We start from the raw sequence: 24,247 nt of genomic DNA, 5'->3' as shown, positions 1-24,247 counted from the left end.
TATATAAAATATAATTAAAATGAATGATGAAACAATGATAGTTTCAACAACATAACCACTATATAATAGTATAATATAAGTGATGATCATGATATCAATATGACTGTATGAATGAGTGATAAATTGATAATAGTTATTAATAAAAAAAAAGGGCTGAAATAATTTGTTTGGTGCTTCAATCGGTTATCTTTTTTTTCAAAGAAATCAGTGTATTTTCACCGTCTTTAGATACACCAGCAGATGGCGCCATGCTCCTCTTCACATAGCTTCCTGTACTGTGGGGGGGAAACGCCTTTATTTTGAAAATCATCAAACAGGAAGTCCAACCGAGCCGAGTTTGACCGACCAGCGGTAAACCTCAATGTGTGTGTGTGTGAGTGAGTGTGTGTGAGTGTGTGTGTGAGTGTGTGTGTGTGTGTGGCAGTGACTGAATCACAGCTCACGGTAAAAGTCAGAGACAGCGTCGAAGCGGCTGCTGTGGAGTTTTATCAGACTGTTTTATATCAGGCTAGTGTGACAGCGGGCTGCAGCTAGCTAACTTGTGGCCAGAGTAACTGAACGGGCTGCCGGTGGAGATGATCGAGTGATTTCAGGTCAGTCTTTGATTTTAACGCAGCTGTTACGAGAATCTCGCTCGACAGGTCTTAACCAGCTAGTCTCAAGTCTTTAACCAGCTACTGTCAGTTTCAGAGTCGTAAATGTTAATGTTGGTCACATCCAGCTTGTTTTGCAGACCGTTTTAAAACGTTACATCTTGCTAAAGTTTCCATCACTGAGTCCAAACTCCAGTTAAAATGATCCCTCATGCAAACCGGACTCAGTTTGCACTTTTCCTGTTTATTCGGGCTTTTATAACTCTGAGGGAGGTGTCCTGGCTCATTCAACCACATGTTGCTCTTTTTTTTTCCTTCCTACTTTCCACCCGCCAAAACAAACGAAATGGGATTAATTGACCAGGTTGTGTCAGCATTAATGTAAAAGGCGGTGTTTACTGCACAGTGTTACAAACTGAGGAATAAGAATAACATTAAAACATTTTTTAAAACTGTCCTGTCTAGATGGAACATAATCATTTCTTCCTGCATGTATTTCTTTACTCTATCCCCTGGTTCAGGTCATGAATCATCAGCTCTAGTTTTCCTCACAAACCTAAACCTTGTAAATGTTGGCTGGTGCCCATTAAAGGGGCATGTCACCCACTTTAAGAGTTCACCCTCTTCCTGTGCCCCAGAGTGGCTCAGTAAACTCTTGTGACCATGCACTGGTCTGTTTGTGACTTTGATATGACTGTACAGGTGACTAAGGTGCAGGATAGAGACGAGGAATGTAGATCTGGTAGAAATGAGTGTTGCAAACTCTGGCGGAACTGTCCTTTACAGAAATCACAAAAGTGAATTCCTAAAATTGCTTTCATTACTCTATAAGTGTGCAACTTCTCTTAACCACTTCCATTTGGAAACAGCCTTCTTCAATACACCTCGTCAGTTCTCTGAAATACCTTTTCGCTGCTGCTTTGTGAAATTGTTGTCGGCTGCATCAAAGCTGTTCGCTCCCTGAAGTAAATGAAGAAAAACTTGTCTGTTAAAGATCTGCCTCTGGATGTCTGCATAGAGGCTATCTTTTCACAGCTACACTCCCCACTCAAGTCTCAGCTGTATTATTGTGAGGTATACTGCTTGTAGAGCTGTTCCGCTCACTGTTGTTATTCTGGAGAAATCTTTGCGAAAGATGTGTAGTGAAGTACATTTATTCACACAATATGAAGCTTAAAATGGATTCTCTTCTCCCTCCATCTGTCTCAATCTCATGTGCATGACATCTGCATTTTATTAAGAGTGTGTGCATGTTCGTGCGCACAAGAGACTGTCCTGCCTGTTCATTTGTCAGACGGCTATAAAACTACTATGATGATGGGTGCTGGTTGAGTTTATGAGAAGTGTAATCACACACTCCTACACACAGCTTTCCAAAATTAGGAGTTTTCAGGAAACAAATGACTGAAGTTTGTGTGCGTGAGTGTTTCCGTGACACAGCAGGGTAGTTAGTCAGAGGCCGGAATGGCCTGAAGACCGAGAGACAGAAAGAAATCATGCATGTCGAAGGTGAAGAAACGAGAGAACATGGCTGAACAGAGAATGGGAGAAAAAGGAGAGAACAGATATGGGATGAAAGAGGAGGCGAGGAGTAGATAAAAGGAGAGAAGCAGGAAGGTGAGATGAGAGAGGAGTCGAGAGTTTGAGAAGACAGGAAAGAGAGACGCTGTGAAAAAGATGATTTAAGAGTGTTCAGTTCTTGGGTTTTGGTCTGTAGCTGCAACTAATACAAGTCAGATGTTTGTTCTTGGATGTGTCAGCCTCAGATAGATAGATGGATAGATGGATAGATCGGTAGGGTAACAAGGACTTAAAGTAGTGTTAGTAGGATCTATCTACAATTTCATTAAAAAAACATGCAGCAAATCAAAAATTTCTATTTTAAAACAATAATACACAGTTACTCCGGTGCTTGTTTACCTGCTTTAAATGTACGCATGTCTAAGATTTTCTATTTATATAATAATGTAATCAAACCAAATAGTTAGTTAGATAGATAGATAGCTAGATAGATTGGTACAAGCACTTAAAGTAGTATCATGGTGGTCCTTTTTAAAAAGGCTTAAAATGTCTTATTCACATTTTCTGATAAAAGGCCTTGAAACTTATTAAATAGTCTTCAATTTAGTTTGAGAAAATGAAATGTTTAAATGTGTATTTATTGAATGCCGTAAGCCTCGCCTCAAATCCACTCCAATCGTCTGCAGCTCTGGCCGTAAAGACAGCTGTGGTGATTTATATCATTCGGGACACACATTAAACATATTGCAACAAATGTCCTTTAACTGAACCAGTAAATGTCACTCACTGGAACACTGGAGACATAGCGTAAACATGAAAGATTTCAATATCATTATGTCTTGCAGGAAGAAAGTAACAATATTCACTTTCATATAACGCAGTATTGTTAAATAAAATGTGGTTTAAAATCTATTTTAAACAGCATAATTTGGAAACAGCTGGTGTCCCTAGCTGTGCTTTGACCAAGTTACCATAACTAAAGATACGGTTATGGTAAGTTGGTTTTCCCTTATGTGATGCTAATGCAAAAACTGGTTTACTGCACCAGTGACCAAACATCTTCTCTGTGTGTGTGTGTGTGTGTGTGTGAGTGAGCTAGATGTCTTTGTGTCTGCGTGTGACCACTTAAGTTAGTATGTGCGCGTGTCAGCACACATCTGGAGGAAGTTGCGGAAAAAGAGATTTGTCGGTGTGAGTGTTGCGTGTAACGCTTTAAATGGGACCCAAAATTGCTCAAGCTTTAGTTTTGTCATTTGTCAAACTCAGATGAGATCAGCATTTGGTTTGGGAATATTCTGTCAGTCATCGTCAAAATATACAATCTTTGAACTATCACCACAGTTCCCTTTGCAATTGCCGTCATCAGTAATGTCAGATTTGAGCAATAGTTCTCTGTTTATTATAGTAAGGGTGAGCAAATTGTATCCAATGTCACAGTATTCTGTGTGTTAATATACATCATAGATTATTTATTGAGTCGTTTATTCTGTGAATTAAACACTCCAATATACAATTCTGCATAGAAAAATAGCTGAATTATATAATAATGATCTCATGTCATCTTGATGCAATTTGTGTGTGTGTGTGTGTGTGTGTGTGTGTGTGTGTGTGTGTGTGTGTGTGTGTGTGTGTGTGTGTGTGTGTGTGTGTGTGTGTGTGTGTGTGTGTGTGTGTGTGTGTGTGTGTGTGTGTGTGTGTGTGTGTGTGTGTGTGTGTGTGTTTCTGGCAGTGTGTGTGATGGCAGAGCTCCCGTCTGGACTGCTGGAGGCCTGTGTAGTGGTTGGAGCTCCCAGTGATAAACTTCGAGACATACACCAGGTATACTCTGCGTCCTCCACACTCACAAAGACAGAAGCTAAACCATGTGCACAAAGGTTTATGATATGCAATAAACATATGATTTGTTATAGAGTATTTAATTATATTATATTCTATATATAATATAATATAATATATATATATATATATATATATATATATATATATATATATATATATATATATATATATATATATATATATAATATTGTTAAGTACATTATACTGTATACTGTTTAGATAAAAGAGACCATACTTTTGGGATGTACAACAGGTAGTCCCAGCCTAGATCTGATTGGTCAGATGCATTAAAAATGCTGTAACAATGCCCTTGAAGGCAGATGGTTAGACATCTTTATTATTTTCAGCCCTTTTTAACTGTAAAACGCAAAAACCATGAAATAATTTAGTGGTAACGTTGTCTTAATATGTAGTCATGGTTCAAATATACAAAAGTGCAGTATTTTCCACTCATGGATTAATTCCTCACAGCTTAAAACTCTTTAACATTTTGAGTTTTAAAAGTGACTCAGTTGATTGCAGTGACGTCAAGGTTAATAAAGCTTTCACCGTAAATATGTCCAAACTGTGTCTCAGCTTCATCAGCAGAATAAGTTGAGCGAACTTCCCCTGCTGGAAGCTGAGGTACTGCAGGTGCATGCCCCGCCCTTTGTTTCCAAGGAGACCAACTCCAGCCAGTCGATTGGTCCGGCTTTCAGTCGAGTTCAGAGGAGGAGGAGCTTCATCAAGAAGGTAGCGAAACAATATTTATTTGCAAATAAATACAAATTCATTAATGCTCAACTTGACTCAATTCTAAGTGAATTATTTCCTTTCCGTTTTGTGTTGGGTGTTTCGAACTCTGTAAATGTGAATAAAGGATTTGACATTTCACATCACATTTAGCTGGCATCATTGCTCATCACATTCAGGATTGAAATCCATATTTGTCTTTTGTCTTTCCTGTTTGTTTGCAGAAGAGGCGAGATCGCGCTGCCGAGGTGTTGCCTAATGGAGAAACATCCTGTCGTCCTGAAGCGTCTTCAGCTACAGAGGACATCAGTGTTCCAAAGGATCTGGACCTCATCGCCTTGCCACAGCTCTGTTTCCCTGGTATAGTTTGTTTCCTCTGTGACAAACCCAACATTAGCCTGTTTTGAACTTGAACACACATCTATTTGTTCTGTAAATACAACAGTCTGTTGCCTTGATAAGACCAGTGCCTGTATCTAAAGTACTACAGTACCTGGTATGTTTTGCATATTTCATTAGCACATGGCATCACATGTCCAAACCTTGACTGCTACTGATTGAACTAGACCATGTCATGATGTGACGTATGTTGCTGCAGTATGATTACCATCATGGATCGTCATCTTGCCGGGTTGGCAGCAAAACAGCTAAAGTCCCAGATGATAATCCAGGGGTTGTTATCTCGCTATGCTGCCTCAAGGATCGCTATCTTACTAGACGTCCACAATGTAGATGACGTAGTGTCTTTTCTTATGACATTCTAGATGCCTACATGGTTACAACTTTTCCATTTCCACGTAAACAATACCTCTGTTTGTCTGGTCTGTTGGTGTTTTGACAGTTTTGTGTTGGGTCTGTTCTTTGCTGAATTTTTATGAAGCATTTATGGTTGGGTTGAAGTGTGCAATGCTGTGTTTATGTCATATGGATGGTAGAAATGGGGAAGATTCCCATGTTAACAATTTCTGAGCGCTCTCATCACTAGACTCTGATTTCAGAGATGATCGCTAAACTTGTGTTTTATTACTCTGAATGTTGGAATTTGGCTGATTTATGTATGTTTGCCTGTTCTGGTAGGTGGTCTCCAGTTAGCCAATGAGCAGAGAGAGGACAGTTATCACTTCCTGGTTTTTACTGACCTTTTTGGGAACCGAACCCATGGAGTTGTTGTACAGTACTACAGAGCAGTACAGGTACACACACACACACACACACACACACACACACACACACACACAGACAGTCACACAAACAGACAAAATATGTTGAATGTTGAATCCAATGATTGCAGACTGTTGTTTCTCATTGGCTGTCCACTCCCCCAGTCCTGTCAGGAAGGAGCTCTCCAAAATGGCCACAGGTGGAATTCATCAAAGTCCCGTCTCTATACACCCTTTGCTGTGTGTGTCATCTCCAAGTTCCCATACTACAATGCTCTGAGAGACTGCTTGTCATGGTAATAACTTATATTGTAACTTATGTAAGTGCATAGAGCTCATGGATAACCTAACCTTGGTTAGTTTAAACCATTTCTCTGTGTCTCAACACCTTCTCAGTCTTCTGGTCCAGTTGCGGCCTGCGAGACAAGCTGACTTTGAGGAGACAATAAAGGAATTTTCAGCCAAGCTGTCGCTGGTCCCTCTACCACCTCCTGGACAGCTACATGTGGTCAGGAGACACTCTCTATCTCCATCACTATCTTAGATTGTTTCTCTGTGTGACCAATTTCCATCTCTAGATCTATATGGTTACATTTGTGTGTGTGTTTCTGTGTGTTAGTGCTTCAGCCTCCGCCCCCTCCAGGTGGTTCTTCCATCAAGGGAGGACCAGGACAGCCCTGTTATCGACATCGATCTGCACCTACCTTTCCTCTGTTTCTCTCACACGACGCTGCTCCAGGTAAAGCAGCACACAGAGGCTGGTACTGCATGGCTTACAAACACAAGAAGAAGTCATAAAGTGATGTAAAGCTATTTTTACGGTGTTTATGGGTTAATTTGGAGAAATAAAAAGTGAAGGGAAGTACAGGAAGCTCCATCCTCATTAGGTAAATTTAATACACTCACAGATTCGACTGATTCAGTTGCACTGCTTCTTGTTGTAACTATTCTAAAGCACATCATGTAGTGCATCTTAAATATTAAAATTCTTCGTCCAGTTAACCTTACGAGGCCCTCGTCTCTCCAGGTGCTGTCCTGCCTCCTCCAAGAGCAAAGGCTGGTATTCTTCTCTGCTGACTGGGCCAGACTCACTCTGGTCGCAGAGAGTTTGATGCTGTACCTGCAGGTCAGTGGAAGAGGAACGTTGTGAGTTAATTTGAAGAAATATTCTTCCTGCAGCTTTCCCTTATCCATCTTTTCAACCATCCTCTGCTGTTGTCACCTCTCCTCCAGCCTATGTCCTGGCAGCAGCCCTATGTTCCTGTCTTGGCCAGAGGAATGCTGGACTTTCTCATGGCTCCGACAGCCTTCCTGATGGGCTGTCACATCAGCCATTTTGAAGAGGTTGCTGCAGTGAGTATAACTATTCACTGTCTGTTCAAGCTATAAACTTTGTTTCTTATCAGTATCAGAGATTACAGTCTTGGCTTTTTTGCTTTGGGTCATTGTTGGATGTTTGGAATTTTGGTTTAAGTTAATATGACGTTTCTTTCCAAACTGTATTTCCTCCCTATATTTGCAGGATACATTTTATTTATGGTTGGTCTGTGTTATTTATCGGATGGAAGTGATTGTTTAATACATAATAGCCCAATGGAATTACTAGATAACCAAATATGGCTTTAGCTCTGCCATATAATGTCATTTTCCAGAAAGCACAAGGCTCTTGCTCATATAGATAACATCAGGTTTATCGAAAGTGTTTGTGAAAAATTGCTTGTGTGTAATTCAAATGACCAGTCCTTTTACTGAGCTGTTTTTGACGGGCATAACTCACATACAGTATGTGACAATAACCGTTTATTCTCCACTGCATTCATCTTTGTTCAGTGTCTTACAGAAGCTAGTTCACATACTTAACAGTAGCTGTCTGTAGTCTTAACAGAGCAGGATACAGTTAGACAGTGTTGTAATGAATTGTCCCCATTGTACCTACAATATGTGTACGTGTGTGTGTTTATGTTTGTCTGTAGGAGACAGAGGAGCTAATCCTGGTGAATGTTGATGATGGCATCATTCATTCGTCATGGGCTGAAACCATTGACTTACCAGCTATCCCTGTGGCTGCAGCTGAGAGCTTTATGTCAAGGTAACACACACACACACTCTCACAAGTGAACTGCTGGGTGTTTTTGTTTGTTTTAGTTGAGCAATACTGTAAATAAGACATTTAAATACACTTGTGTCAGTGTATTTACACAGTGTGTACCACTGCACTACAGTGCAGAATTCATGTTTATCAGAAATTTTGGTGCTGGGATCAGCAGCAGAGCCCCAGCTAAAGCTAAAAGAGCTTTGGAACTAAAATTGAATCTACCCCCTAAATACTTGCTAAATCAAATTACAAAGACTGAATCAAATGAGTAAATAAGTCAAATAAGTCCTGTAAAACCATCCTGGACCGCACGATTCTTACACACTTGGTGTCTGCGTGTTCAGGGCAGAATGCCTTCAGCTTCACTACGATTTGGAGCTGTGTCACCTTGGAGCGGGCACCGATGCCAATGCCCTGCGATGCCAACGCAGAGACTGGCAGACACGCCTCAACACTCAGATCCAAAACATCACCCTGGAACTAGTGGTCAACATCTTCAGGTAACGCTGTATGTGTGTTTGTGTGTATCCTGCACACAGCTGTGCTTTTTTACACGTAGTTGTGATCCAAGGAAATGAAGTGATCAGTAGGTTTATAACTCATTCAAATATATTATACTAATCTGAATCAGAATCAAACCATTTTTCTCTGTCCATCTGTCCTCTTCGCCACTTCTTCAGAGGCGTCCAGGACTTTTTAAACTACGAACACAGAGTTTTTAACAGTGAGGAGTTTCTGAGGACCAGGGAGCCAGCAGACCAGACCTTTTACAAGAAGGTACGCTCACACGTTTTTGCACGCACAGACGTACACACTAACACACACATAACACTCTGACAGTCTGTGCTGCACGTCTCTCTTTGTTGCTGTCCGCAGGTTTTAGAAACTCATATCTTCCACTCATTCCTGCGAGACAGGCTGAACAGGAAACGGGACACCTTCAGCCGCATGGAGCAGAGCACGCGTCACCATGCACACAGGTATGATGCTGGCATGATGTCATAATTGAGGGACAGAGATATTCTGGCAACACTAAGTGGATAAAAGTGCAACCTACGTAGAATAGTAGTAGTCTGTTGCACAGTTAAAAACTGGTATATTTTGAAGTTTATGTTAATACATTCCCAGGTTGTACATGAAGTAAATGGTAAATAGTCTGTATTTGTATAGCGTCTTTCTAGTCATTTTGACCACTCAAAGCGCTTTCACATTACATCCCCATTCACACACTGTTCATACAGTAGGAATCTACACCTCACATGAGACACACAGTCATGTAAACATTTCAGCAGAGGTGTCAGAGCTGTAGTAGCCTCTAGGACATGCATGTGTCCACTGTCTCAGGATATATAACCATAATTTTTAATCTGGTGAGCTCGTCTTTTGCAAGAGAACCCTGAGTACAGCACGGAGAAGGAAAAACAAGCATAGCCAGACCAAACAAAAGTTCATAGCATTACAAAGTACACTGGTGTTAGTCAGATAGTCGAGCAGCAATAAACACATAAATATTGTGCACATTTAATGATCTGGGTTTATTGCACAGCATGCCCCCATAAATAAGATAATTAGATTACCTGTATGTAATGAAAAAATAATGGTCAAAGGTGATACTTAAATCTGCTCAAAACTAATGTAACTGATGTCAGCACGACCATAACTTCAATGTCTCATCGTGTTTCAACAGGAATCGTCCAATGACAGAGACTCCCCGCCGTCCTCCCATGTCTGAGCTGTCCAGGACTGGGTACAGCAGCTACACCAGCCCTGATAACAGACTGAGCAAGAGGCTGGGAGCTAGCCTGCCTAACCTGGAGCAACCTGCCAATGACACTGTGACTGCCATCAGCCCCAACAGACCGGCCTCCCTCAGGAAGATGACTCCCGACATTGGTCAGTACTGATGGAGGAAAGGGGTTAATGGAGAGTGGTGTGACCTAAAGAAATCAATCAAGAGTCAAAATATTTCTAATTTTTCTTGTCACCTTCCAGGGTTGAAGTTTGCTCAGAAAGTGGTGAAAGTTTTCCGCCTCCCAGAGTTCCCCCCTCCATTGGCTTATCATTATGTCCAGAACTATTATTCTGACATGGTTGCCTCCCTGGGGAAGGCTATTAATGTTACACCACCTGACGAGTCTGCTCTGCTGGCCAGGTACTGTGAGGAGAGGAAACAGATGGAGAGTGGCTAAATTGTTTTTGTACGAGGAAGTTGGTTTATAACTTTATTATTTTGCTGAAGAAATGCTGATATGGTGTACAAGTATTTCTGGCACAGTAAAAGATTAATTGAGGTCTTGCTCAGATTAATTTGTTTGTTGTTTTACTTCCTGAAACATAAACCATAGATTGTAGCTCCAACACTAATTAGAAACTTCATTTGAAATTTTAAAGCAAAGTAAATGAGATGCTGTAAAAATCTTGCAGGATTTTTTTAATTGCAGTGTGCTCCTGTTTGTTTTAGCTTCTGCTTAAACTGCAAATTTTAAACAACATAGTAGAAAATAGACTTTTTGAGATGATGGCTTTACGTTGTTTTTTAAGGGAAATAATAAACTACAAAAACAGGTTTTATTCCAACTAAACAACTCCTGTCAGACACCTAACTCCATGCATGTGTCTGTCTCTCTAGGTATCACTACCTGCGTGGTTTGGTAAACACTGTATCCAACAGGCGCCTCGATGCACTGGAGGACTTCCAGAGTCTCTATAAGACTGACTCGGATATCTTCCCTTCTCAGATGGTTAAGTCACTGGTCGACTCCCTGCCAGAAGCCGAACGATTACAGGTCAGAACAAGCCACGATGAATAAGCACACTGTGCGTGTCTCTACTGTTGTTACCATGTAGTTGCAAATGCTGCTATCAGAATTCACTTCAGTTTATGCAAACTTGTTGTTGAGATGTACAACACATTAGATATCAGCTGAAACACCATTACCTAAGTAATATATCTCTAATGATTATGAAATGCTCAATTCACAATCTCTGAGCTGCATCTGAACTTCTATGAGGGTCATAGCCATATTGATTAGCACTCTGACAATAATTCAAAAATCTTTCCATAGGCGGACAGACGGCCAGAGCTGAAACGACTCATCTGTCGGGTCAAGAGGGACCAGGAGCGGGAACGTGCGCGCCACAGCAACGGGCAAGAGGAAGGTGCTGTGAAGCACTTTCAGCTGCCGAAAAAGTACATGCAGCTGGAGGAGTTTGTGAAATGTGTCCAGGAGTCTGGCATTGTAAAAGACCAAGGAACCATACTGAGACTCTTTGACGCTCTAACTGTAGGTAAGTACTGTAGTATACTGCATAATACATACATGTATGTGTGTGTTTATACAGTCATATCCATATTATGTATTGAAAATGCACATTTGTGAGAGCAGCTTGGGCTTTTTCCAGTTTTTGGATCCAGCTGGATGGTCTGTAGAGCTTTTCTCACAAACTCCGAGACGTTGGACTGCCTCGGCATACACACACACACACACACACACACACACACACACTCATGCACACAAATATCCCACTATAACCCTCCTCCTTCCTTTTTCCAGGCAAACATTCATTCCTTGGATTAATCATTACCTCACCCCGTCTTGAAGAAAGAGAGTTTATCATGCAGGGCTGTTTGGTCTTGTAGGTGTAACCAGGGATTCAGTGGTCATTTACTGGCCTTTAGCTGGAGTCTAATGGCTAATTGGCAGGTTGCATTTTGAAAATTACTACTTACTATATACTTTGCTATTAATCCCTTTTGTCCCTTTGGGCCATTCAATGCCTGAAAGAATCAGGTAGCCATTCTTTCACCACTGGCATTAGATACATTTACATTTTAGAGGATGCTCTCCAGCTGTGCAGAAGTGAACACCGCAGTAAACATTACGAGCAGCCAGTAGCACAACCAGTGTGAGAGCTGCAGTGACCTGACAACATTCCTGTGATCACAGATTGAGCATTTGAACAAGAAGTCGTCAAAGCTGTGGATTGAATAATCAGGGATATTTGTTTTTAATTATAGATAAGAGCTTAGGGAGGAAAGGAGCTGGGAGTTTGGGAGCTAAGGTAGCTTTTCAAAAGCTGAGGTTTTAGCCAAAGTTGCATATTTGAAAACTTCGGAAAGGAAAGTTGGAGTGAGCGCTTATCTTGCCCTTCACATTATGTTATTGGAAAAGGGCAGTTAAGCCCGTTGGACATAAAGTTTCCCTTTCCTCTTCTTACCTGCCCTGGAGAACAGACCGTTCAGAGTGTTGCACGCCTGGTTGCAATGAATCAAAACCAGACTGCAAATGTCATGTCAGTTTCACTGTACTAACTCTTTCAGGTGGAAATTGTTTTTAGTAAGACCGAGACAAACAGGGATTACAGACAATATTAAGTCATTGCTCCCCTGTGGTTGTTTGAAGTCATAATGAAACTGGCAGTTCAAAGTCACATTTGTCATATAGTTAAAGAATATCTTTATTTCTCAGATGCTTTATCTATGTATACTACTGCACAATGAGACTGAGTATATTTAATGTATACTATAATCCACAAAGCATTAATACTGCATTTTTATAATATAAAATCCAGAAAAGAGAGTGGCTTTGTGGCTTTACTTTTACTGAGTGGCCATTAACAGAGAGCTGTGTACAGTATGGGATGTTATTTGGGTGTGGGGGAGTGCACAGACTCTGTGTAGTCATTGTTGTTATATGGTAAGCACGACATCCCCCAACCTCAGGCATGCTGGCAGATTAGACCGCATGGAATGAGAGAGAGAATTGGCCTGGTCAGCTACCAGATGTTTGTATGTGTCTGAAAGAAAGAGAAAGAGAGAATATGAAGCTGGTCAACCATTTCTGGGTAAACAAAGATTAAAATACAGTCTCTGGCACAAGTTATCAGGGTACTTGCAAATGATCCTAATTCTGAACGTGTGTGTGTGTGTATTTGTTGTAGGTCATCAGAAACAAGTTGGTCCAGAGTTGTTCAGAGTGTTTTACACCATCTGGAAGGAGACGGAGGCCGAGGCACAGGAGGTCTGTATGACCATATTTCCTGAAGTCTTGAGTAAACAGTATTAGCACATGGATTGCAGTTATCTTCACCTGCACAGTATAATCTGGTAATGTGACATGTAGATGGAAAATCAATATTTTGTGTTTGCCAGCTGATCATAATTGAAATTTGAAGCTTATTTCACCTCTGCATACAGGCATATAAACACTATCAGGAAACATCAATAACTACGATGTTGTTTGTGAGAGAGGAAGATTGTGTGGCAGTATGATGATATTCTACAGCTGATATCTCCTGTGTCTGATAGAGAACTGACAAGAATTGAAGATATAAGTGATTTTCGTGCCTGGTGTTATATGCATGAAATACAGAGTCTGTTAAATGTTATTGGTGCCAAATCTTGCTGATATATGTAGTTGTAAATAAATAAAGTATATATGTGTATTTTTATAGTGGGGGAAAAAAATATGCAAATCACAGAAGAGCAGGCCTGTTTGATCTGACTGCTGAATGTCTGGAAAATGTCATTGTAAATTGTATAATATGATGTTTCCAACTCTTCTATCTTCTATCTTTTCTATTCTTCTATCAAAGAGCTCATAGGTAGTTTTGTCTTTGAAAATAATAGTTGATAATGATTTCATTGAAGTTATATTATATTTTCTCTGCAATGCTAGCAATTTAGTAATATTCTATACATGTCTGTTTTTTTTAACGGCTTATTGTCAGTGTCAGTGTCAGCTGACTGGTTTTATGTGATTTTCAGGTGTGCTTGCCAGCGTCTGTGTTGGAGCACATTGAGCCCAGCGAGTGCGTCTTCAAGCTGTCCTCCTCTGTGAAGACCAGCCGCGGTGTGGGGAAGATCGCCATGACCCAGCGGCGGCTATTCCTGCTGACCGACGGACGACCCGGATACGTGGAGGTGGCACAGTACCGAGATATAGAGGTGAGACAAAGGGATTTAAGTGAGCAGGACAAAAGTTATGAGAAGAGTTGAATTTCAATCAGGACTAGAAGCGCAGAAAATCCAGAGGTAGTCCATCCGAGCTCCAGGTTCAATTTGAACATGTCGATCCTGCATAGTTACCTAGATCCTGTCGTTCCCTGCAGGAGGTGAAGGTGTCTTCGGCTCCCTTCCTGCTCCTGCGAATCCCCAGCCTGAAGCTGCGTGTCCACGGCAGGAAGGAGGCTTTCGAGGCCAATTTAAAAACAGAGACTGAGCTGTGGAACCTGATGGTCAAAGAGATGTGGGCCGGACGCAACATGGCTGACCAGCACAAGGTAAAGCTATAACTGAAGTATGAGGGTACACAAGAGTGGGAGAAAAGAGGAATAACAATAAAAATAAGAAAGATAATTTGGTGAGTTATCATGTGCTTGTATTACCCAATTACTCATAACTTGTCTTTATCTTGGTATCAATTACTGTGTGTGTGTGTGTGTGTGTGTGTGTGTGTGTGTGCATGCGTGTGTGTGCCCACGCTAGTCATTGTGAACTTCAGTGATCTTTGTAGGTGTGGTTGAAATTCCATGTGAACATAACACTTGAACAAAGAAAGAGGGTTTCCTTTGTGAAACCAGATGATGTAACTGTAACATCTCTGTCTCTCACTCTTTTTTCACTCTTTTTTCTCTCATTTCTGTCTTTCACATTTCCTGCACTTTACTACAGGGGTCGTACAAAGTCTTGAAAACTTAATTATAACAGGGTTAGGAATATGCTTAATGCATAATTGCATAATTTGTTGTTTCATCAATGCAATCACGCTTTTAAACCAAAACTGTACTGCAATCTGTACCACTACTCACACCCTAAAATATTTTTTCCTCGACTTGCTTCAAGATAGGTTTTCTGAAAGAGGCCATCTTTGTTGTGGTCTTTAATATGTTTTTAAACTGTCAATCGCAGAGACCACATCATTTTGAGTTTAAATGCATCTAGAAATTCTTCTTTTTCTCTACAGTCTTTATGAAGCACTTGCTCCGTCTACTTTTTGGAAGGAGTTACATGATTGTAAATGGATTTTTCTCTCCAGGACCCGCAGTACATGCAGCAGGCTCTGACCAATGCCTTGTTGATGGACGCAGTAGTGGGCAGCCTTCAGAGCAGTAAGGCCATCTACGCTGCTTCGAAGCTGGCTCACTTTGACCGCATCAAGATGGAAGGTGGTGATGACAATGATTGTTGTTGTAGATCTTGTCCTATTTGCTTTACTTTTACCATCTAGAGCACTCATTTTGTCAACATCGATGGCATTATGAATTCACTTTGCTTTAAATCAGTTTGATTGCTTCTCTGATACACAAAAACCACAGTTAATGTAGAGTGTGGAGCTTAATGACTTGGTTTCATTGTAAGTTTCATAGACTCAAACGTTGACTTCCTTCTTTCATCAGATGTTCTGCGAAGATTTTCATTGTGGTTTGGGTTTTCTTTCTGTGTGTGTTTGTGCGTTCACCTGTGAAAGGTTAGTTGCCGCTCATTAACATTGGTTTGTGTGCCTCTAGTGCCCATGATGGTTCCAAAGACCACCGCGGAGACGCTGAAACACAAAATAAACCCTTCGCTGGAACTCGCTGCACCTCAGGCTGTAGATGTACTTCTATACACACCAGGTACAAACACACACGCACTGCTCCTGAGTGGGTCCCATAGCCAAGCCAGTCCCTCAGTGTTCTTATTATTACTATGATGACAAATGTCTCTCTATCTCTATCTCTGGAGTTTCACAATCCAACACGTGGTCGCTGACCTTTGCTTTGTCATCACCTCTCTCTCGCTCAGTCACTCTGTTTCATTCAAGCATAAAATACGGGTCATAAAGTCATACAAGTCGTAAAGCTGCACATAAATATAGTTTCTCAACTTTGAGGAACTTCAGAGGAAAACTACAGAAGGAAGTCAGTCATTCAGGAAAGCGAGGGAAGCATCTCACCAAGGCTAAAATTAACTGTAAAATCATGAAAAAAAAAAGAATAAAGCAGAGAATCTTTTCAATCAAGGCAATAGTAAAACTGTCAACATGATGTGTGATGCTGTCCCTCTTAAGGCAAAACAGTAAAGCATGAAGGAGATCATCAAGATAGTAAAAGTAGCTGACTTGGCATTTTGAGATCTAACAGGCTAAAACAGTACAGCAACACAGAGGTCAAAGTACGTTCATTTAGTGTGTGTGGGGGGGGAGCTTTACACAAAAAAACATGCCCAAAGCATGTGAAGCCAGTTTATCAAAAATGAAGCCGGTTTGTCAAAATGTACATAAGTTTTTTTTTTTACTATTACTATATAACTATGTGATTAGATATATGGATAGGGGAAATGTAGTTTACTTTTTAAATTTTATGAAATGCAAAGTGTGGAGCAACATTCAGTAATATGAATTTTGTTGGAATCCGTTCAGCAGTTAAATGACTGATCCCTGCTGCCCTGAGTGTTTGACAGTTTGGAAGCTCGTTAATTTAGAGATTTAAATGACTTCCAGCTGTACTTGTTACTGAGATAATAAAAATATAAACACCAGTGATCAAGGAAAACCTGAATGAATCAGTGAAGAAACATAATAAATGCAGAACCTCCCCCCTAAGACATGAAGGGTTTTTGAAAGTTTTTTTTAAAGATATGATTTGTGTGTTGGATTTTTTTTTGGCCATTTTTTGTGTTGATGGATGACCGATAAAGAGGTGAGAGGGATCGGAGTGATGTGCAACAACAGTCCCTACCCGGACGTTTCACAAGAAGATTTCAACACATTTGAACACCTATTGGAGATTCTGGAGTGATAATGTGTTTGACAGTGTTCTCCTCTACATCATAAAAACACCAAGTGAGGGAGCATCCATTGAAAACATATTATTTATCCGTCCAGTAGAGCCTGGAAAAACCTAAATAGAGGAAGCGAAGAGAAGCTATTCTGGCAGCTTGTGGTCACCCAAAACTTTACTAAGTCACTTTATGTGTTTTTTTTTCTTTTTGTCTGACAACCATCAGGAAATCCCAGTCATCAGATTTGACCTTAAAACACACAAGTTGTTTACAGCTGTTTAGCCTTTGTATGCAGTCAGTTGAGTTTATTATAGGGGGGCAGACAGACTGGCGCATTACGTGGCAGGAAGACTGAGACAGAACGGCTCAAAAAGAACTACAAAGCCATGGCCTTCAGTGGAGCGACCATCTGGGGCCACTTAGATGCTCGGCTGGTGGCAGACTGACCCCCAGCGCTAACACAATCATGCACACTCATACTCAGCGATGCCCACGTATTCACACACTGTTCGCCAGCTCTCTGGGATTGCTGCTGGTGAGAAGAACAGATCTGGCTATTCAGATCCTCCCTCCCTGCCTCTCCCCTGACTCTTTCTCCCTCTCTGGCGTGAATATAGGTCACTGAATTGAATTTCTGGCATATGGCCAGGTCACTCCTACTTTTCTACCCCCCCCTCGCTCTCTCTCCTCTCCACTCCCTTCTCCCTCCCTAATTCTCTCACTTTTTACAGCCAGCTCCATGTCCCACTGTCCCTCTCCGTCTCTCCTCCCATGAAATACAGGATGTTACTTTCTCTTTTTTTCCACCAGCGGTGCTTTTAAATAGCCATGAATTCGTTAGAGGAAATGTGACCGTTAGGTGAAGCCTGGGTGGAGTCCGGCAGCAGAAGAATTGTTTTGAACATGAAGTGTTTTTATTCAAACTGTCGGTCTATATTCACATTTCTTCTTGGCCTCCTGACAGAGTAAACACTGGCAGCTGTAGGTCACAAGGTGGAGATTAGGTATTGAGAAACAACTGATAAATACTGTGTGTGTGTGTGTGTGTGTTTCAGGTCAGTTATGGGTGTCTGTGAGCGGGGGGAAGGTGATGGTGTTTGATGCCTCCAGCTGGTCCCTCACACACACCTGCCATGTGGGGAATGCAAGACTGGTAAAGAAAAACACACTAACACACCAGAGCAAAGCAGGTTCAACAGAGCCAGGTTTTCTTTGTGTGAGCAGTCTCGACAAACCTCAAACCCTCAACCAGAGATAGAAAGTGCTTATCAACTGTCTCTGTTAACTCAGGCTTTCTGCTTCAGGCTCTGTGAATGTCCCCATAAAAGGGCCGTTTGACCCTTTGGAGTGACCAGAGAGAGAAATATGAAGAATGCAGCAGAATAAGTGAATGCATTTATTTTACCACTCAGTGACCCCTTTTATTTTTTTCTAATGTAGCAGCTGCACATTGGCGATTTCTTATTTAATGCAGCATATTTAAACATACTCAAGTGCCTTTAGGTCTGACACTGTCCCATAATAAAGGAGACATGGCAAACGCTGTATTGATTAAATATTATCTGTGATAAACACGATAGACTAATAAATGTTCTGGTCGGCGGAGCTGCAGTACCAGCAGTGTAAAACAGGCTTTGCAGCTATTTAGGAACAAACATAAAAGCCTGATTCGCAGGGGTCTGCAGCTGCTGAGCCTTCATCCTTCTGTTAGTGTGAGGATGATCTGTTGTGGAACATTTGTCAGCGTATGTAATATTGGAGATTTTCTGCATCGCCAACTTAACTCTTTTCTTCTGACAACGCAATGCTACAATTTGGGCTACTGTAACTGCCTGACTTAGTTCGGCGACATCACTATAATGTACGGCTCAACAAGTCTGCCCTAACCCTAACCCTAAAACACATTATTCTTGACGTAAAGTGTCTCATTTTCTTTTAAAAAAGACTTAAAAATGGGTAATACCAAAATATATGAATATGGTCCACCACAGCTCTCCAGCAAAAGTCTTGGGTCCTTGTTAATTCTGATTTCCACAAACAAACCATATCAGATTTTTTTAAAGACTATATTTGATTTAGACAGGTTTTGTACAAAGCACTTTAGGCAAGACAAGATGAAACAACTAAAGGTTGTTCTAAGTGATAATGTTATGTGAACTTGGTGTTTTGGTAGTTCGTCCATCCCTAAATGAAAACACTCGGCTAGATGTTTTGCTGCCGCAGATAAACAGCACATGCATGCCAATGACATTAGATACAGATAAAACTGTTCTCCTCAGGTTCTGTTTTTCACCCCTGTTGCTCCACTTCAAACAGTATCCACATTATCCTCAGACTTGCACACACATGTTTTGGGGAGTATGCAGTGTATTTTGAATAGTTTTCATTCCTCCTAACAACAAAACATTTTCTGTGCAAACACCAACTTGCATAACAAAACCGAATCAAGTGAAAGTTGGCAGGAGTGTCTTGAAGCATTGTGGAGAATGTTCATGGCAAATGAGGTTAAGGATGAGTGCAAAGTTTTCAGGCACCTCTTGGGAGTGTGCTAATCACCGCCCTTTACTCCTCGCATGCAGGTCACAGTCACATGAAATATGTTAACCAGTGTGTGTGTGTGTGTGTGTATGTTTTAGTCAGAGATAGACATGAAACATCTGGACCATTCCCTTATTTCTGCACTGTAGTAGTTGAAGCTTGAACCTTGAAGATTGACTTTAAAATTATAAAACAGCATCACACATTAAACATATTAACTAGCTAATTAAGCCTATGTTTAAATCTGCATGATTGATTGACAATTGATTTCTGTTGTTGATTATTGCTGAGCAGCTTTATTGACAACAGCTGCAGTTTTATCTTGGTTAAGTTTAAATCTGTTAAAACAGACTGTGATACTGTATTTTATTAGACAATGTTACCACCTAGTGGAGCAGTTAGGTATTGCACAATGAAACTCACATTTATCATGACTCATACACCAAACTACTTACTTTATGCATACTTGCTACACTTGAAAGTACCAACTGTGGAAAAAGCCCAACTTTCTTTATAGAAGAGCTGCCGCTAACAATCATTTTCACTATTAATCAAACCTGATTATTTTCTCTATTAATCAGTGAATTGTTCGGTAGATTAAACATCAGAAAAAAGTGAAATGAATGATGATATTAAATTTGTGCAGCCCAAAAATACTAGATAAGTATGCAGGCGACATGTGAGCCCTTATGTTGCCTTCCCCTCAACTGTGGCCGCCATTTTAAAATAACTTCAGATTTCCTATTACTCATCCAATAATTGGTGTTTCTGTCATTTAAAACCTGTAACTTTCTGTAGGCTCATCTGTTGTTTTCTCTGCAGCTGTGTGACTCCAGATCAGAAAGGCGTATTTCTGTCTCTCTGTTTTCAGAACTGCATGCTGGGAGTTGATAAGGACCAGGTCTGGATGGGCTCTGAGGACTCGGTTATCTACATCATCAGCATGGTGGCCATGGTGTGTAACCGACAGCTGACTGAACACAGAGCGGAGGTCACCGGACTGGCACTGGACACGGACAAATACTGGTAACACACACACACACACACGCAGAGTTTGTGGATGACTCATGAGTTACAATAACATTTTATCCATAAATGTTGTGAAATTATTAATTATCCTTGATGCAAACAATAATCCTAATACAGGAAATAATGCTTTCAACTGAAATGCCTCAGCTTTTTTTTTCTTATTTTGATCTTATTAAAGCGAAACTGAATTTAAGTTAGATGAAATGAGAGTGCGATGCAGTCCCTGCACGGATGTATGTAGAAGAAAAACAACGTATTTGTGTACTTTGTTCTTCAGCCAGAAGGTGGCGTACTCTTGCAGCGCAGAGGGAAGTGTCATGGCGTGGGAAGTCTCCACACTACAGGTCAGTTCTGCTGGTCTCAAACCAACACTTTGTCAGAGTGTGGGTTAGTGTAGGTTACGTTATTATTGGTTATATGGTTCAATAGACTACTCTTCTCAATTACTGAGTAAAACAGCATGTTGTATTCCATCGTAATGCCACAGAATAATGTTGAATTGATGGTTTACAGGTTTAAAGCTGATTTTGTGAATTCAAGGATGAAAGTTTGCTCAATAGCATGTCGGCCAGAGCAACACTTACTGGCTCTCCTGACTGCAGCTCCCTTCTTCATCAATTGCTTTATTGTTTCAAACCAAAAGTTGTTGATTTTTTTTTTTTTTTTCATAATTGTAATTTTTGTGTGAAACCACTCAGGTAAAGAGGCACTTTCGCCTCTCCTGCGACCGTCTGCAGTCCGTCTACAGCTGTAACGGAACACTGTGGTGCTGTAAGTCTCACACTGGAGCATGACAATAGGAAACTGGAGAGTTAATGATCGAAATGTGATCATTTCTCTCTCTTCCTCTCCGTGCGTCTTTCTCCTCAGGCTCCAGGGAGAGTGTAATGGAGGTGTGGAGGAACGGTTCAGTAAAACGTCGTCTGAATCTGACAGAGCAACAAAGAGGATCCACATTCAGCTCTGTGCTGCTGTTTCCTGAGGTACCACACACTCTATATTTGTGAGGACTTACATTGACATAACGCTTTCCCCAGCCCCTTACCCTAACGTTAACTGTCACAACTAAATGTCCAACCCTTACCCTAAACATACATCTAATTTTAACCTTAGAACAAGTCTTAAGCCTCAAACAAACATGCCAAAATGTCCTCACGTCCCAAAATTTTGCTGTGTATCTCTGCTATTTTGGTGTATTCATATGTATCACATCTGAGTGGGATTCTTCCTCGATGTGTGTGTGTGTGTCAGAAGGAGGAGCTGTGGAGTGTTTGTGTGGACTCAGGAGAAGTGTGCATTTGGCACATTAAGGACACTAGCAAACCGGTTCACCGCGTGGCTCTACAGGACTGCACGGGATGTTACTGCATGATCAAAGTTAAAAACCAGGTTAGTGCGCAGCGCTAACACACACACACACACACACACACACACACACACACACACACATACATGTAAAACACATCTTTGAAATAAGCTGCAACTGCGTTATAAACCTGGCAGTGACATTAAATAAAAGCATAATCTGTCCTTTTTTTCTCTCTAGGTGTGGGTGGGCGGTGTTGGCCGCAGTTCTACCAAAGGGAAGATTTACATCCTGGACACAGAGCGCCACCAGGTACTGAAGGAGCTTCTCGGCCACAACGACAAAGTGGCGGCACTCTGCTCCGCCGAGGATCGGTACATTCTCAGTGGAGCTGGCAAACATGACGGAAAGATTGCCATCTGGAAAGTGGAGTAGAGCACTAGACTCCCTGGAAACGGACAAATCTTGAAGCCGGAGCCCGACGAACCTGACGGCCACCGCTCTGTTAAAACTACTCCAGGACTTCCTGTGAACTGATTTCAGGTTGGGATTCTGCGGGAAAAGGCCCCAGCCTTTCGAAATCACTACCTTGACTTGCTTCTGTGTCTCAGAAATATGAAGGATTCACATGGCAGTCATGTGAAGTTTACATAAAGTGTGACCAACTGAGCAGCTTCTTCGCCTGCTATGACGTGGTGATTTTCAGTTTGAAATACTAACCGTACTAACATGTTGTTTTTCGACAAGTGAAGACTGAAAAACGGTGGGTGCAAGTTCTGCTGGATATGCTTTTATTAATCCAGAGTGCTTTGCTTTAATGAAGGTTTATACATTTTTAGGCACATTGTCATGCCTTGCCTTATTTAATACAGTTTCCTGTTTCATGTTGAGTTGATCACACTAGTATTATGTGGGAACATTGTGTGACTGAACCTCGACTCCAGCTGTGTTTTTGAGGTGAGATTCAGGTGAACTCAAAGGAGTCAAATTCCCCTGAAAATAAAACACATCTGATTGGAGGTTTCACCGTCTCTGTGGGGAGAAAAACCCAGAAGAAGGTTTATTCTGTTGGAAGTTATGCTTTAATGTAAAATGTACAGTATAGACTGATGAGAAAATATGACACAAACTTGTGGCAGACAGCAGACGCATGAAACTGGGATCTGGTAAAAACACAAAATAAGGAATAACCCCACAGTGTTTCGCTCTTGTTTTTCTTTGTCAAATATTTACCTCATAGTCAAGTTTTTATATTTTTCTCTATTCATTTTTCCTAACAAGTAAAGACAAAATGTTTTTATAGTCAGACTGGCAGATGTCAAGGTCTTAGCCAAGGTTCCCTGCTATAAAGTGCCATATGCATGTTAAAGATTTAGTTATTTATAATTTTAAGTGAAAGGTCCAGACTGTAAATTTCCTCTTGTATGTTCAAATGTATTTATAATCTATAGACACTCGCACTCGCACTGTTTATTTTATAAGGATTTCTGAACGGTTATTTTTACTGTAGTGTTATTTGTATTAACTAATAGAAACAGGACTGAAATTCTCTTATTCTCTCTTTTTTTTTTTTAATCTTTCACAGCCTTTCTTCTCAAAACTTCCTGAAACTCCTGAACAATCAGAGACACAAATCTGTTTTTTTATACCCGTTAAAAAAAAGTTTTGTAAATACATGTAAGATAATTTTGGTTGATATGACCTGAGGTTCATTCAAAAGTTCAACAGCTTTATAGTGTTTTAATGTATTTATAGTGTATATAACTGAGAGCATGAACATAAAATAGATTCCTCCTGTAGACTAAACTGGTGACAACTCAACAAAAACTCAACCAAAAGCTCTTTATTTTTTTAAGTGAATGTTGTCTTCACTGACTTCTTGTATGAAAATGTTTGATATCTCCAACAAGATTTTCTAATATTTAACCAACAGTGAAGAAAGCAAATACACAGTTTATAAAGGAGGTCTTGAGTTTGTCTTTATTTTCAACCAGAGTAAGTTTGAGTTTGCTCTCTCTGCCAGTGGTTCCCAACCTCGGAGTTGAAACTTTTCAGACGTTCCTCTGACTTTTGCTGTTTTAATTGTGACTTACTGGGAAAAGCCTACTGGTCCAAGCCCAATGCAACCAATGCCGATGAGTCATGAGGAAATATTGTTTCACTTTAAGGCGTTTATTACTGTGCCTGTCCCAGAAGTACAAGCTGTGTGCAAATGATTTTCTCTAGTTGGAGAAGGAGTTGTTCACCAGGAAGATCAACTCCAAGAGGGAGCCGTTTGATATCCAGAGAAGTTAAAATCTTTGAAAGTTGAACTTGAGTTTGAGAGATCAGAACCCACAACATCGACGTAATATCGCTGTGATTAACAGTTATTGCCTTTAGTTGATTGAATTTGAACACTTTGTCTGTAAAATATTAGAAAATAGTGACAAAAGTCTGTTCTAATTCTCAAGAGGCCAAGTTGCCATTGCTTAGTTTTATCTGACTATCAATAAATACGTTTTTTTATTCAAATATGACAAAGAAAAGTATATTTTAAGTGGAACAAGAAAATATTTGGCTTTTGAGCTCTACAGCAAACATAGAAGCTACATGTTTCCTGGTTCCTTTGCTTGGATCTGCCCTGCTCAGGTGTTTCTGAACAAAAAACATCGAGTCCCTGCAGGGCTG

The 24,247-nt window shown here is 40.7% G+C and overlaps 1 protein-coding gene across 1 annotated transcript; it reads left to right on the top strand.

The window, feature by feature from the left end:
- The first annotated feature begins 521 nt into the window (after nucleotides 1-521).
- On the top strand, nucleotides 522-23,541 carry dennd3a (DENN/MADD domain containing 3a). The gene is made up of 30 exons (XM_070846430.1): nucleotides 522-593; nucleotides 3,844-3,932; nucleotides 4,530-4,685; nucleotides 4,910-5,045; nucleotides 5,763-5,878; nucleotides 6,011-6,141; nucleotides 6,242-6,353; nucleotides 6,465-6,584; nucleotides 6,873-6,971; nucleotides 7,079-7,198; nucleotides 7,819-7,934; nucleotides 8,285-8,440; nucleotides 8,621-8,717; nucleotides 8,817-8,920; nucleotides 9,628-9,833; nucleotides 9,933-10,092; nucleotides 10,570-10,726; nucleotides 11,006-11,228; nucleotides 12,882-12,961; nucleotides 13,708-13,887; nucleotides 14,052-14,222; nucleotides 14,978-15,107; nucleotides 15,450-15,557; nucleotides 17,760-17,857; nucleotides 20,114-20,268; nucleotides 20,549-20,615; nucleotides 20,970-21,042; nucleotides 21,142-21,254; nucleotides 21,523-21,660; nucleotides 21,818-23,541. The coding sequence occupies exons 2-30, from the start codon at nucleotides 3,852-3,854 to the stop codon at nucleotides 22,010-22,012; spliced, it is 3,798 nt and encodes a 1,265-aa protein (XP_070702531.1). The 5' UTR covers nucleotides 522-593; nucleotides 3,844-3,851; the 3' UTR covers nucleotides 22,013-23,541.
- Nucleotides 23,542-24,247: the final 706 nt, after the last annotated feature.

The sequence above is a fragment of the Pempheris klunzingeri genome, chromosome 16, assembly GCF_042242105.1.
Source record: "Pempheris klunzingeri isolate RE-2024b chromosome 16, fPemKlu1.hap1, whole genome shotgun sequence".
NCBI lineage: Eukaryota > Metazoa > Chordata > Actinopteri > Acropomatiformes > Pempheridae > Pempheris > Pempheris klunzingeri.
The sequence above is the reverse complement of the archived record's forward strand: the minus strand, read 5'-3'. Positions and strand labels throughout refer to the sequence as shown.

What these genes read in the sequence shown, in the direction of transcription:
- dennd3a (XM_070846430.1), top strand. Translation starts at nt 3,852, where the DNA reads ATGGCAGAGCTCCCGTCTGGACTGCTGGAGGCCTGTGTAGTGGTTGGA. An exon ending in AACTTCGAGACATACACCAG is followed by an intron (nt 3,933 to 4,529) that starts GTATACTCTGCG and finishes ACTGTGTCTCAG; the next exon opens with CTTCATCAGCAGAATAAGTT. An exon ending in CAGAAGCCGAACGATTACAG is followed by an intron (nt 10,727 to 11,005) that starts GTCAGAACAAGC and finishes ATCTTTCCATAG; the next exon opens with GCGGACAGACGGCCAGAGCT.